Source organism: Caloenas nicobarica, chromosome 1, assembly GCF_036013445.1.
Source record: "Caloenas nicobarica isolate bCalNic1 chromosome 1, bCalNic1.hap1, whole genome shotgun sequence".
In the NCBI taxonomy this organism is placed as follows: Eukaryota; Metazoa; Chordata; class Aves; order Columbiformes; family Columbidae; genus Caloenas; species Caloenas nicobarica.
This window is the reverse complement of record NC_088245.1, coordinates 178,106,079-178,120,848: the sequence shown is the minus strand read 5'-3', so window position 1 is coordinate 178,120,848 and position 14,770 is coordinate 178,106,079. Positions and strand designations below refer to the sequence as shown.

General features: G+C 42.1%; 1 protein-coding gene across 1 annotated transcript; it reads right to left on the bottom strand.

The window, feature by feature from the left end:
- Nucleotides 1-842: 842 nt before the first annotated feature.
- On the bottom strand, nt 843-5,280 carry PCDH20 (protocadherin 20). The gene is made up of 2 exons (XM_065649471.1): nt 5,140-5,280; nt 843-3,922 (listed from the first exon to the last, which is right to left on the bottom strand). Exons 1-2 carry the CDS (start codon nt 5,278-5,280, stop codon nt 1,226-1,228), a joined length of 2,838 nt encoding a protein of 945 aa, XP_065505543.1. The 3' UTR covers nt 843-1,225.
- Between the last annotated feature and the right edge of the window lie 9,490 nt (nt 5,281-14,770).

The window sequence follows — 14,770 nt, the reverse complement described above, 5'->3', positions numbered from 1 at the left end:
GAAGTGAAAGTGATACATCACTGATAAACCTGCTGCTTTGTTGCAGAGGATACAGCAAACAATAAATTATCAGGAAAATATGCCACCAGTCTTACAAGTCAGATTTTGGATCTAATCCAAAATCAAAGCTGATGAAAAGGAGCCAGGAATGGTCGCCAAAAGTCAGAAACAAGATCTTTCACATGAAATACCAATCCAGAAAGGAGCAACAGTCAGAACAAACTAAGTCCTATAATTCCTTAGAATATGAAGTGATTTTTGTTTTCATCTGGCAGATCAGATTCAGAAGTATCACATGAAAAATCTATTACACAACCAAACTGATGGAGTACTACTGACAGATTGCTCAAAGTACAAAAATATCACTGCTTCTGTGACAACTAAAGATTTAGCCATTCTCTTGCTTCCTTGCATTTGGCATGTTTACGAGGATGAGCATGGGGTTCTGTCATTATTTGCTGTAGGAAATATTAAATATTATTTTCCACAAAAAATGACCAGCAGATTGCTGGAGGAAATGATAAATGTAGGTGAAATCTGGAGGAAAAGAAAGATGATACGTCACAGCAGTTCAGATTCTCATTACAATATCTTGCATTCTTGCTCAACAGGAATTGCACTTCTTGTTAATGCCTTTTCTATCCTACTGTATAAGCTTTACTTGTGAGGTAATAAACATTGTTTTTTCTTTTTTATTATTACTAGTGCATTTTAATGTCTTTATTTTTTAATTATACATACATTGGGACAGACTTTTTTTTTTTTTTTTTTTGTGGTTAAATGTCTGTATGCCAAGTGCATTCTATATTAAAACCAATATATTTAAAATATACTCTGTGTTTATCTTATGGACAGTACCTCGAACAGTTCCCTGCTCAGGAGCATCTGATGCCCTCTTGTGGTTAAAAATACTTCTAAAACTTGTGTTTAAATAATCATCTTACCTTCCCCTTTTTTGTGATCACTGATCTTATTGATTTATGAAAGCTGCAAATGATGTCCATATTTTTATAGACAGGGTGCTAGCTGTTAGTACTAAGGTTTCATAAAAAAGCTGTACACTGAATTTCAATTAAAAAAACTGTAAACAGATATTTACAATTATAATATTATTAAGTTATAAATTAGCAGTCCTTCATTGCAACCTCTGTCAATACGACCCATGGCTAGGTGTTTCAGAGCTGTCCAGGGTTTTTCAGATGTTGGATTTATCCACAAAGAAACATCAAATGTTAGAAATCTCCATCGGCTTCTTCTCCGATATGTGCAGATTAATTCTTCCATTTAATGGGATTTGTACTTCCAAGTTTTCATCTGCTCTGTGGTGGTTTTTGCCTTTTCTTAGACAGATGTAAATGCCCATCCCTGTTACTAAAGCAATTGAACCCAAGCTTATTATTGACAGAGCTACCAAGGTAGGCATGCAGGATGCTGACTCCATTTTTTTATGTGTAGGCTCTATGGATATTTGTGGCTGCTTTTCTTCTATGCTGATATCAGGCTCCTTTCTTAACAAACTTTCAATGTAGCTCTCATTGCTAACAGTGTCATTGACAAAAAGGTTCACCATGACAGTGGAATGGAGAGGTTCTGGATAGCCATGATCACTAACTTTTACAAGAAGCCGATACAGGCCATAGTCATTTTGCATCAGTGATTCTTCCAAGGTGATATTACCAGTTTTAGGGTCAATTCTAAATGACTCTGGGCGAGGGCCTCTTCTTCCTATGATACTGTAAGCTATGACTGCATTCATGCCAGTGTCCTTATCAACAGCATAGACCTCAGTGATGGGAGAGCCGGGAAGAGTAGAAGGAAGGACCAACAAATAGGACATATTAGATTGAGGAAACAAGACCAAAGGGGGGTTGTCATTTATGTCCAGAAGAAGGATAGTTATTTTTGCAGTAGAGGAGAGGGCAGGATCACCGCCATCAACTGCTTCAATCCACAGAACGTAGGAGCTTTGCTGCTCCCTGTCCAGGGAGACTTTAGCTCTCAAAATTCCTTTTCCAGTATCTATGACAAAAATATCACTTCCATTCAGAACTGAAAGGGCAACCCATCCATTTTGCCCTGCATCAGCGTCTGTGACACTTATAACTCCAATTTCACCAAAACCTGGAAAGTTTTCTGGCACAAAAAAACTGAAATCCTTATTGATAAATCTTGGACTATTATCATTTTTATCCAATACAGTGATGGTGACAGTTGCTATTGATTCTCTTGGAGGAAACCCAGAATCTACTGCTTTGACAGTATATCTGTATTTCTCTTTTTCTTCTCTGTCCAGCTGGGTTGAAACTGTAAGAACTCCTGTGGTTTTATCTAAAGAAAAATAGGAAGGGGCATCAGGCCCTAAAAAATAGGACACTTGCCCTCTTTCTCCACTGTCAGCATCTGTGGCATGCAGTTTGGTCAAGAAAGCATTGGGAATATTGTTCTCTTCAATGGACAATTCTATCAGCTGTTGAGAGAAAACTGGTGAGTTATCATTGTCATCCAGAACCTGTACTTTGATTATTTTGTTGACATGAAATCCTTCTGAGTTCCACGCAACTACAGAGATTTCATACAGCTGCTGTGTCTCATAGTCCAAAGGCTTTGTGGTCTCTAACAGGTATTCATTATTGTATGGTTTGTATGGTGAAAGTCTGAAAGGTCCATCACCATCCAAATAGCAATTGACCTTGTATTTTTCATCAGGGTCTTTGATGGTAAAAAATGCTATCGGTGTGTTGATAGGCTCCAGTTCCTTTAAGTACACCACGCCTTGTGCTTCATTAGCTATAAAACGAGGGACAATTTCAGGTGGTCTCATCATGACTTTGATGATGGTCACTAGCACTGTGATCACGGCAGGGATACAACCAGGACCGTTCCCCAATATGATCAGCCTGTGGAGCCTCGGAGCATCCCCATCAACTTTATTGGAGAGCGAGATAGTCCCTGTGCTTTCGTCCAGGTGGAACAAGTCTCTGGATGGCTGGGGGACCTTCTGGCTGTAAGAGTAGGTGATCTGGGCATTGGATCCAAGGTCCATATCTACTGCATGGACAGTGGTCACATGTGTCCCTAGACTGGAATTCCCATAAAGAGTGACGTTGAGCTGTGAGTCGCTGAACTGGGGGCAGTTGTCATTGATGTCGCTGATACCAATAGTGAGGGTGGCACTACCCATGAGAGGAGGAATCCCCCCATCCTCAGCAATGATGACTGTGACATACTCTTCCCGTGTCTCCCTGTCCAGAGGCCCCATGACAATCAGGTAGGGAGTCCTCTCCCCGCTCTCATTCTCCTCCACATCCAGGGTGAAAACACCATAGTTATCTCGCAGGCGGTAGGTCTGGACACCATTGGTGCCCACATCAGGGTCAAGGGCGGGGTGCTCAATAGCTAGGCGGGTGTTCACAGGTGCATTCTCGGGCACTGAGAGGTGGATGTGGGGAACAGGGAAGCGGGGCGCATTGTCATTGACATCCCGGATAGCAATTTTTACCTTCACCAGCCGGAAGTACTCCTGTGGCAGCACCAGCACATCCAACAGCAGCAGGCATGACTCGGATGAGGGTGAGGAGGAGGAGACAACAGCTGCTCCCTCAAAGACGGTGGCCCCACTGCTCTCCACACACAGAGCTTCCCGGTCAATCTCCACGGCCGAGGTGTGCAGCTCTCCAGAACGGTTGTCCAGATGCACGTACTGTCCCCCCAAGCCATGGGAGGCCAGGGTGAAGGAGAGTGGGGGCTGGGAGGCAGCAGGGCGCTGCCCACCAGCTGTTGGCAGCCGCAGGTCACGGGCCAGGCTGCCAATGAGCACGCCAGCGGGCAGCCCCTCGTTGAGGCTGTAGAAGAGCTCGGTGGCGCGGCTGTAACTAGCAAAGCAGTTGAAAGGTCCAACGAAGAGCAGGAAGAGGAGCAAGTGCTGGGGAGAGAAAGGCACAGGGTTGTGGGGAGGGGTTCGGTGTTAGAGAAGGAGGGGAGGCAAGATGCAGGCCCGCCCCCCCCGCTGCCTACTGCCTCCTCCACTGCCACTTCAAACAGGGAGTGAGGCATCTGCAACATGAAACCATCCTCCCTCTCCCCCCATCTTCTCCCCCCAGTACAGCAGCTACTTCCAGGGCATCACCATCTGTACCTCCAGGCAACACTGGCTGCATTCCCCACAGCAAATACACACTGCCAGGGATAGTCCAGGGGCACCCTGCCTTCCTCCCACACCCGAAGCACTTGTGCAGGACATGCCATCTTCCCTCTTCTTCCCTCCTCACCTCCTCAAGCTCGCCCCCTTCACAGCAGCAGCACCCAGCCTCCTACCTCCAAGCACACCTCAAGCCAGGCATCCCCCTACACACCGTTTGCTTGCCCCCTCCTCTTTCCACAGCAGCAATATGAAACACATCTCCCCTCTTCCCCCATCTCTCCCCCGTCCCAGAAAAGCCTGTTCCTCTCGCATGCCCACTGGCCCTGTGGTGCAGCGGGGACGCGGCCCGCACCGCGCAGCCTGCGCAAGTCCCAGCGGAGCCCCGCACCGCCGCCGCAGTTCACGCGGGTCCCTGCCACCCGCGGCTGCCCATCCGGCTGCCCGAGACCCGCCAGATCCCCGGCCAGATCCCACAGATCCCCGGCCGCCCCCACGCCGCCGCGGAGCCCCGCCGGGGTCCCCCTCTGGCTGCCGGCTTAAAACACGAGTTGAACAGAGGAGCCGCGGACAGGTTGCGCGAAGGAAGTTGCCCGCGTTGGCAAGCGCGTCCCCGGCCCGCTGCGTACGGAAACGGGCTCTCCGAAAGTAGCTTCGGGCATCGTCTCCACGGGGGAGGGCGGGGGGGGGTGGTGATGTTCCTCCTTCCCCCCTTTTAACCACGCATTTCCCTTTTCCGCGGCTCTCTGGTAAAACCCCCGTCGGCAGCAGCAACAAAATAAAAAAAATAATAAAAAAAAAAAACTTTTCACGGCTGTTCTGATCTGTGGAGATCGCAGCCAACACGAAAAAAAACCCAAAACCAACAAACATATATATACGTATATGTATATATATGCGGTTTGCGTTGCCTGCTTTTTTTGCCGATTTTGCTGCTGCGTGCGAAGTCGGACTCGGGGGGCAGGACGCGGCGCTTCCCCTCCCGCCGCCTCAGCCCTCACCTGCAGGCTGCCGCGGGCGGTGCTGCTGCCGCGGCTGCCCGGGGGCCCCATGCCCGGCCGCCTTTGCCGCCGCTGGCTGCGCCCGAGCAGCCCGCCCGCTCCGCCGCCCGCCCGGCGCCTCTCCTCCCCGCGGCTGCCCATTCCCCCGCCGCCGCCGCGCTGGGCTGTTGCGCGCCGCCCACGACACTCCCCCTCCGCTCGGGAGGCGCCGCCGCCGCCGCGGGGAGGGGAGGAAAGGAAAGTGTGTGTGTGGGGGGGTACAGCCGATAGTCACGGGTACGGCGAGGGGGCGGCGGAGGGAGCGCACGGGGAGGATGCGGCAGCGCCGCGGGCAGGCGGGCCCGGGGACGCGCTGCTGAGCGCGGCGGCGCGTCCGCGTCGGATCGGGATGTATGTGTGTGTGCGCGGGAAACACTTGGACCAGGGGAAGAAGATACTCCCAGTTAGAAACTATAAGGAAAAAATAATAAAATATTTTCCTTCCTTCTGTGGAAAGACGTTGTGTTGCGGGTGTTGGCAGGGCGAAGCAGGAATTAAAAGCTGCCTGGGCTTAAGGAGCGTTGCCGAGTCCTGTTGAGAAGTGAGCGGCTTGTGTCTGCACGGAATCAAAGTAACGTTTTGAGGAGTTTGCGTTTGGTTGGTGGAAGGTGCGCGTCCTGCCAAATTAGAGCAGGAACTGCAATTTCCTGCTGGCAAGCAAGCTGAAGGTCCCCTGCGGCAGAAAATTGTGTGCTTTCATTTTATAGTCCTCAGTCACTGTTGGCTACACTATAAGACTGCCATAGAACTAGACATGAAATTAGCAGCACTCAGGAAAGTTTAGCTAGCGCAAGTCTAATTACACACCCTTAACATCTTGGACTATCAAAAGGAGAGCTAACCTGCCCTGCATTCCTTACAATGTCTGCAAGGTCTCAAATGGAATTTGCGATGTCTGTCTTTAGCCTTAAAGTGTTCAGTGGTCTGGATCCAGGCTATTGCTGTGAGTTCTGGGACCCTGGTAGGCAGTTGCATTTGTCAAGCACAGTGGAGCTGCCATTCACAAAGGTAAAGTTTGCACAGGAGATTGAACCTTCTAAATCACGTGGTCTGAAGACCACCTTGAACGCCTCCACGCTCCATGGCAAGCAAAGTGCACAGGCATTTGATCTCAGCTTAGCTACTATAAACATATAGGACAGCGAAAATTTTGCTTGCTTTCAGTCAAAAAAACCACTCTTCCCTTTTCCTTCTACAGCTCCCTCAGGCAAACTTCATGTCATATCCAAAATGGAGAAACAAAAAAAATGTGATTAGAATCCCAATCCAAAACCAGCCTTATGCCCAAATTTGTTGTAATACTGAATCCTTCAGAAGAGAAAAAAAAAAGGTGAAAAATGCACAACATCTCCTGGGATGTTCTTGGATGTTGTGAGGATGAGGGCAGTGGCACAAGCTGAATTGAATAGGACAGAACAGAACATAATAGAAACAAAAACTTCCAAGACTGACTTCCTCCAGGGCTGTAAACAAACCATATTAATTCCTTTGTCTTGTATCTTCCATCTTTGAAATATAAATAGTGTTATACTGTTCGAATTAGAGCTTTACTCCATTCTTGCTAAAGTCAGTGTCAATGGAATCAGGCTGTTTTATTCAGTGGATCTCTTTGAAACATGCTATGTTTTAAATATCCATTTCCCCAATATCCAATATCGCCAAAATGACGTTACTACAATAATCATATGTGAATTAAACAGCAGAGTATTAGGGTACTAGCAAAAGGCCCAGTCGTATTTATTATTCACTGATCTCTAGGGTTTTGAAACCACTCAGTATGTGCTGCCTTTATAAATTGTTTATATCTCTACCATTCAATTCTGGCACAAATAGAACAGGCAATACAGTATATACAGTTCAGAGCAAATATGTATAATTTAAGAGAGAAATCAAACTATCCAAGCCCTTTACTAAATTCTCATCCATGTGCACTGTTCTGCAGATTGCTCAGTGTGAAAGTTGTCCATAAAGTCAATCCTGTTTAAGTTAGTTTAGCTGGACATGACAGATGCTTTTAGTTGACTCACATCTGCTCTAATTTATTCATTTCAACAGAGAAATACTGACTCATTTGGATTTCAGTCAGATTTTGTCACTGATTTATATTGAGTTTGAATTTCGTAAACTGATTATTTTAATGAATCAGTAGTCTTCTTGCAAATTAATCTGAAGTCCCTATAAAATTCTATTTTCAACTTTTTTTTCCCTCATGTCCCAGTTTATCTCCTTTTCTTCTTATGCTCTTGAAATTGCTGACCTATTACTATACAATTCTTCTTAACCATTGCAGCCACTGCATTTCCCTGAGGCCTCTGATATGGTAGGCGATGGCTTTACTATTATACTGCTCAGGTTTTCATTACACTTGATGAATTTTATTTTATTAAACCACTGCACTAACAGCAGAACTGAAAGTCTTCTGGAGCACCTGGTGCCTCTATAATATTTAATTTTGTTAGACATCAGCAACATCTAATAAGTCTTAAAGGCTCCTTAAAGACTAATGTGTCAAATAAGTCTCCTGTTTAAGGAGAAATACTCCAGCTGTGTATGGGATATAGGATGAGGGCTGGTAGAGAAGGAGCAGTGCACATTCATTCCCGGGTTTGTTTTTTTTTTTTCTTCTGTGGGGAGAACCCTTTCTCAAGTCCCAGAAAACATTAAGTAATTTCATTGTATTTCTTTATTCAGTTATGTTTTCTGGGTATAAGATGTTAGCAGTTTATAAACCTAGTCCCATTTGACCACATTTAGCTAAATATATCTCTTTAGCTTGCATTTTACTATGTCAAATCTTATTATCGCTGAATATATCCATATTCCACAATTACGTTGCTCTGCATACAGTGGTACTGCATCCAAAATTCTGCTTGTAATTAGTGAATAAGAAGGAACAAGTAGAAGCATTTCAGTGGGATTCCCTATCACCTCAGGTAAGTTACAAAGCACGAGACTGAGATCAAGTGACAAGCCAGCTAAGAAGTGCCATAGTTATTTATAAATACATTAGAAGAAGTACATTATCGCAATGGTAAAATAGAGTATATATTTGACTTTATTAAAGTGGGCATAGCAGGTATTGATACTTAATTGAAATGCCTTGATTTTGTGGGCAGTGTTCCAGTGGCAGATGGAAGCATTTCCAGATGAATCATTCAGGACCATCACTTCTGGAAGGGAATCTCAAATATTACTTTGGCATGGCTGTTAACCCTGACCAAGTTTTAAAAGAGATGGGGATACAGGTACATGTTGTCCGCCCAACATAGCAAAAAGCAGTCCCTGTTATAGCCTGTGCTTCTGGTGAGCAAGTTTGTGGCGTGAGATTCCCTATCTACTTATTCAGCTGACAAACTTCTAATACTTTAGTCAGTGTGACTCTTTGAGTTAGGTACTTTTCAGTGGGGAAGCAGTCAAACTGACTGAAAGCACCGGAGTTAGTATTGTTTCCTAGTCACAGTAAAACTGAGAAAGGCACCAGACCAACAGACTGCAGCTTCTCTGAAGAGTTTAAACTGCAAGAGATACAGAGCAAGTAAAGGAGGTTCTTTTAACTATTAGCAATATAAGCTTTTTATTGCTTTGCTGCCCACTAAGGAAAATGCTTTATGTCCTGAACTTCTGTGCAGGGTAGTGGATTACAGTGTGAAAGACTCTATGAATATTAGATAGTGACCTTGCCTGCAGAAGTGCCGAGCATCTGGTGCTCGCGTTTCTACTGAAAGCTGTGATCATTCCATGTCACTGTAGATCAGACCTAGCATGATCATCCTGTTCTCAGCACTGAGAAGAAGAGAGGTCTTGGCATTGCTTTCCCTTGTGACACTGAAAGACAGTAAAAATATCTAGGTTCATCTTGAATAAAGCAGCAGTGGAGCTGGAAAATGGACGACTTTGGAGTTTATATTACTAAAATCTCCAGTCATACTTTCAAAGGGCTGGTTCTTCCAAGCTCTTGCAAGGTGAACCTGCAAGGTTGTGCTCAGCAGGCTTTCATGAACAAAACCCTGGTGCCGTCATGACAGCCACTCAAGAAAGTAGCTAACATGTGGAAGTGGTTTCTAAACTTAAGAAGAAATACCCCATGAGACAAAGCCATGTTTGATAGGAAGGCTGACAAAGGTGGATGAGATTTTCTTCTCTACTTAGCTTAGCGTCTATTGGGGACTACTGTGTTAAAGTATCACAAATCTGAGCTGTTAAACACTGGCAGAGAAAAGAAACTTGGAAAAAAGCCTCCTGTAGTGTCTGAACCAACTGCATTTGATACATCGGAACAACTTCTTCTTCAAGTCTTCTGAGATTTCACAAAAATATGAGTTCTTTGTTTATGATGTTTTACATATGTCTCCATACATTTTGCGCATGTCTCTTTTTGTCTGGAAAAATGTCAAAATATTTCAGCAGTGAGAAAGATTGCCTTCAATATATTTCTAGTGTGATGACAACTTTATTTTCAAAAGGAAAACGAATTTAAAGTTTATTAACTAAGCATAATTTTCTAAGAGTAAATAGGAAGGAAGGATTTAACTCAGATTATATTCCAGCACATCTTTTTTACCAGTGTTTTTTACATTGTATTACACAATGTATTAACATTCCCTTTCACTGACTTCTTGTGTAAGGCTTAAAATAATAATGTTACAAGTTTTGTTTCATACAAGCCAAAGTACAGACTGAGGTACAATACTAATATGATACTGCTAAAAATTAATACCGTAAGTCTTTTCATTGCAGTCCTTATCACATTAGTTCAGGGACAGCATTTCAGCTTCTACCAACTCACTTTCTTCATAATGCCTGCGAGTTACGAGAATGTCATGAATATGTAGATATTTTTTAATCGACTTCTCATTGACATTAAGCCATGGCTTCTGAGCTGAAGTTACAACCTCTTGATGCCAGAAATCGGGTCTGTGAGGAGCACACTCCTCCCAGCAATGGAGCACGATGTGTTGTAGAAGGCCTGTGGTAGCCATCAGATGCAAAGTCATGTACCTGCTGGGCTCCATGGGGGCTGCTGTGTGTCAGGTAGTTCCCCGAAGCCAACCAGCCACAGCCTGCAATCCCACTTCATTTTCTGAGATGGAAATGGTTAGAGAGTGGATATACGGTGGTAAATATAGACTGCTTTTCCTATGACTGCTACAGGTCCAATAGTGTTCCAGCTTGACTTCTCTTAGTTCCTCTGTAACAGATAGTTTTATATATCTTACCTTGTCAGTTTGAACTGCCTGACTTTGCTCTGAAATACATATAATACATTGTAGTTTCACCTGAGGTCTTTGGCCATGCAGGCCCAATATTTCCTTCCTTGACAATAAATTATTTTGAATCTTCCAGGGACCAGATTCTGTCATATTCCCTCATTCTATATTCAGGTAAGTTGTTAGTTCTAATTCCCTAGTACTAACTTATTCCTTGCTCACCAAAATTCTTAAAGAACCCAAAAAGTTTTTTACTGAACACGGGGTAATTACTGCATGATCTGGGATTTGGGCTAAACTGCTTCTGTTACTTGGACAAGCAAATTGACCAACTCTCAGGCAGATAGAGTACATCTTTATGGTTTTGATGAAAGGAAGATAGTGAAACCAAACAACTTAATGTGTAGTCAACTTTTTACATAATAGCAAAACATATTGTCTCTATGCTTTAGAAATCTTGCAGCTGATAGTGGCTTTATTGTTCATATTGTTGCTCTGATCACTCAGCTCCCTGCTGAGATAAGAGACAATAGTGTTTTCTCTGCAGAGGGCCTGGGTTCACTTGGCGGAGCTGAACAAATGGTGAGAGCCAAACCTACTCTGAGTTTCATCCAAATACAGATTTTCTTGAGTTTGTGAAAGCATTGTCACATCGAAATCATATTTCAACTTTCATATGTAGTAGAAAGAGAGGATTGCTCTAATTTTTATATCTGAAAACCAGGCATCCAGTCTAGGCTTTTTTTTTTTATTTTTCCTTCCTGAGATATAGACATTTCCAAGGTATGTAACTGAAAATGATAGATGTCTAAACGAAGTGAAACAAATTGCTCTCTTGATAGGTCTGTTTCACAACTAAAAATGTGGGCTAGAGTGAATAGCTCTTATATCTGTTTAAAGGTAGATTATAGAGACAGTGCTGAATGTGTAGCCACAAGTTACATTGCAGATGTGACTTTAAACCATACTCTTAGAACAATTAGCAATGTACTTTGAGACCAATATTGAATCCAAAGAGCCTAAATATTGGAAGCTAGCAGCACACTTCCTACAAATTACCAGTCAATAAATATTTACACAAGTTACTTCACAATCACTTTAGAAAATAATTACATCTGCTAGGAAAAAAAATAGTGATCTATCCCTAACATAGTTTCAGAAAGTCAGAATTCATTATATTCATGAGGCATCGCTTTGTCTTCATACATACACAATTTAACTCAGGTAAGTGAAGAAATTAACTTGCACAAAGATGATGTTTGAATTTTTTTTCCACCATAAGATAGCACTTTCATTTGACAAATTTGAGATGCTTTTTTTAGCAGCATTGAAACATCGGGTTTAGAGTTAGGCTTCTTCTCTCTTCTCAGTGCTGCACATCTCTGGGGCTCCATATAATAATCGTTCAATTCAAGAAATCAGAAACGCGGCAAGCAGTTTAATAAAAGACAAAAAGCATTTCCTACAGCATAGAATAAAATTATCTAGTGTTTTACTTCTTCAAGTAGTGAATTTCTTCAGGGAAAAAACTTTTATTTTTTTTTGTTAAAAAATTGAAGTACATAATACATGGAAAAATGAGCAGCCTCTACACAAGGGTAAACCCTTTTTCTCCTTATTCAGGTTAATACGGCACTGTGAATGAAACAGCAATTAATATAAATGTCTACGTAAAACTTTATTTTAGTAAAGTACCATCTAATATGGCAGTGTTAACAGCATAACCAAGATGTTTGTTAGTGTTTTCCTATTCCTTAGGGATATAAAAAGCTTGATTTCAATTGTCTAGCCAATAAGCAAGAGCACGGAACTGCTAGCTGGAATAGGTTTTACGTGGTAGATTGCCCTTCTGGTACATGTCTTCAAAAACTGATATATGCATAAATAGTACCTCTATGTATAGAATTTATATTGTAAGTAAATTGACTGAGATGATCTTGCAGCAGAGCAAAAAGCAACCATCCAAGGAATCCTAAAATAATGAAAACTGAATACATTCTGATTTGAATTGTGTACATCATGCTACAAAGACAGAAAAAAAATAAAATGTCCCTATTTTTTTCTGCATATTATTCAAGGTAGTTATCCACATATGGTCATTGACATTAAAATACTTTTGTTGAATGAATCTTTCATTTGATAATAAGTAATCTTGACTAAATTTTAAAAATATTCAGCAATGGGAAGATAGCACAGGAGAAAAGATACTTCCTAAGTGAACTATGGAAAAGCAACTTTTAAAAAAATTGTATTTATTTTCTATCCAATATTAACTCAGATCTCATTCTAATCAGCCTGAAATCTTAAGGATTACCTCTGTTCTTACTGAACGAAAGTAGAAAGATAAACCTCTGAAAGAAATGGTTGGTACTCTGCTAATTGCAAATCTTATTGACACTGAAAGCATAATGTGGATGTATAAAGATCCTCAAACATAAATATGTGCCATATATATGTCTGCAATATGTTACTAATTATTAGTAAGACATTTTTCTCTTTAGGCTTGGTTTGCCATTCTTGACCTCCTGGAACAGCAACATCCATCTTTCACCTTTCAGCTTTACACAACCCTGTACTAGTTTTTGTAGATATAAACACAGTCATTTCCACATATCATAGCATACTTTAATTGATTTTTTCAAAGACATAAAATTATCTTTGATTTTCTGCACAATCATCTATTGATTTGTATTTAGTTATTTGACATTACGTTCATTATCTTCTAGTTTTATTACTGTAGTTTTATCGTCACCAAAAGCATAACCAGATTAAAATCAGGACTGTCTGATGTAGACTGATATTTTTATGTGTGTGTCTTGGAAAACTGAACAATAAAAAATGGGAAATGTGCTACTGATTGTTGCTAGTTCCAGTCAAGGTCACTTGTTACTATGGGTCAATGGAAACAATAATAGTTATTACAGGTCACTGAACTTTGTAACATCAGTGGTTTTGCACTTTTCAGAGGTTATTTTTAGAATTTATAAAAGGTGTTCAAGTTCATGAATTTTTTTCTTCAGTAATTTGTATCCATAGCTAGTTTCAAGGTTGAGGTAATTTTAAAAAGAAAGCTAAACATAATGTAATTTGTTTTTTTCAGACAGGGAGAAGTGTACAGCAACAAGAGCTCCTGCCAACCTAGAATGAATTCTTGTTCACCCTTTACAGTACTTGAGAAGAAGTTCATGCTACAGAGTAGAGTTCAAAACAGCTTGTTGGTTGATCGGGGAGGCATTTAAAATTATCATGGTCTCTGTGAAGTGCCTAAAGCTCACTCAAGAGAAACACCACACAGTTTTACCTACCAAATATTTTACATCTGACCTGGTTTGCTAAAAGCTACTGACTGTCATGACTATTCACTGGACAACACTGAAGGCTCAAAAGAGCCCTTGACTCAACAAGGAGACCTCAACTTTCCCTGAAGGATCAAGGAAGAGGAAACATCTTTTTTTATTAGGACTCAGCTAATGGCAGATGAGCTGCCACTCCGTTTTGTAAAATGGGCTGATGTAAGAGGCTTTGCCAAGGAAGGTACTTTCAGGAGTTCATTCTGCGCCATCTGTTCAAACTGAGAGAATGCGTTTCCTTCAAGGACGCTAACAAGGATGCCTGAGGAGTGCTTACCACTTAGAAATGTCTTAAATGTTATTTTTTTTAGTTAGATTTTGCTGGTTCCACATTATATGGCTGAATTTAGGTGATTCTCTTCTCAATGCAGTGGTCAGGTTGGATTCCATTCTGAGTTTCTAACTTTCTACTGGTAACGTGTATTCCTCACATGTGGTCTGAGCAGGCACCTGGTCATTACATTTCTTGATCAAGATGTAAGTACCTCACATGGCTATGTATTTTATCTCAGAGCTGGGTCTTACTGGGTTCCCAGGAGGGCAAGCGAGTGACCTCAGCATTGCACCCCCTGAACACACACACAGCTTAACTGCTGGCACAGCATCTTGGCTCTGCTTTGGACTACTGGAACTAAAATCATAAATCTGACATTGCTGGGACTAATTAATAAAAAGTATAAATGCATACTCATTGGTGCTGCATGGTAGAGGACAAGATGTGGATTGCTCCCTGGTCCTTCTATATTTATCAGTACAGATGGAGGTACTCAGTTCACTTCCTCTTAAGAAGACTGTGGGAATGTGGAAGGTGGAATGGCTCCAAGCTGACTCAAGGCAGCGTATGTGCTATTCCACAGGCTGCTGTATAAAGAGATGGAAATTTCATATGTTGGGAAACAGTCAGTGAAACTTCTCTCATTAGGAGTAAGAAGAGGCCAATTAACTTCACTTGCTACACACAAGTAAAAAGGCTGCCATCTTTGCAAATATGTCATGCTGTTTTATGAAGTAGTCTGGCCTGAGAACAGCTTCAGA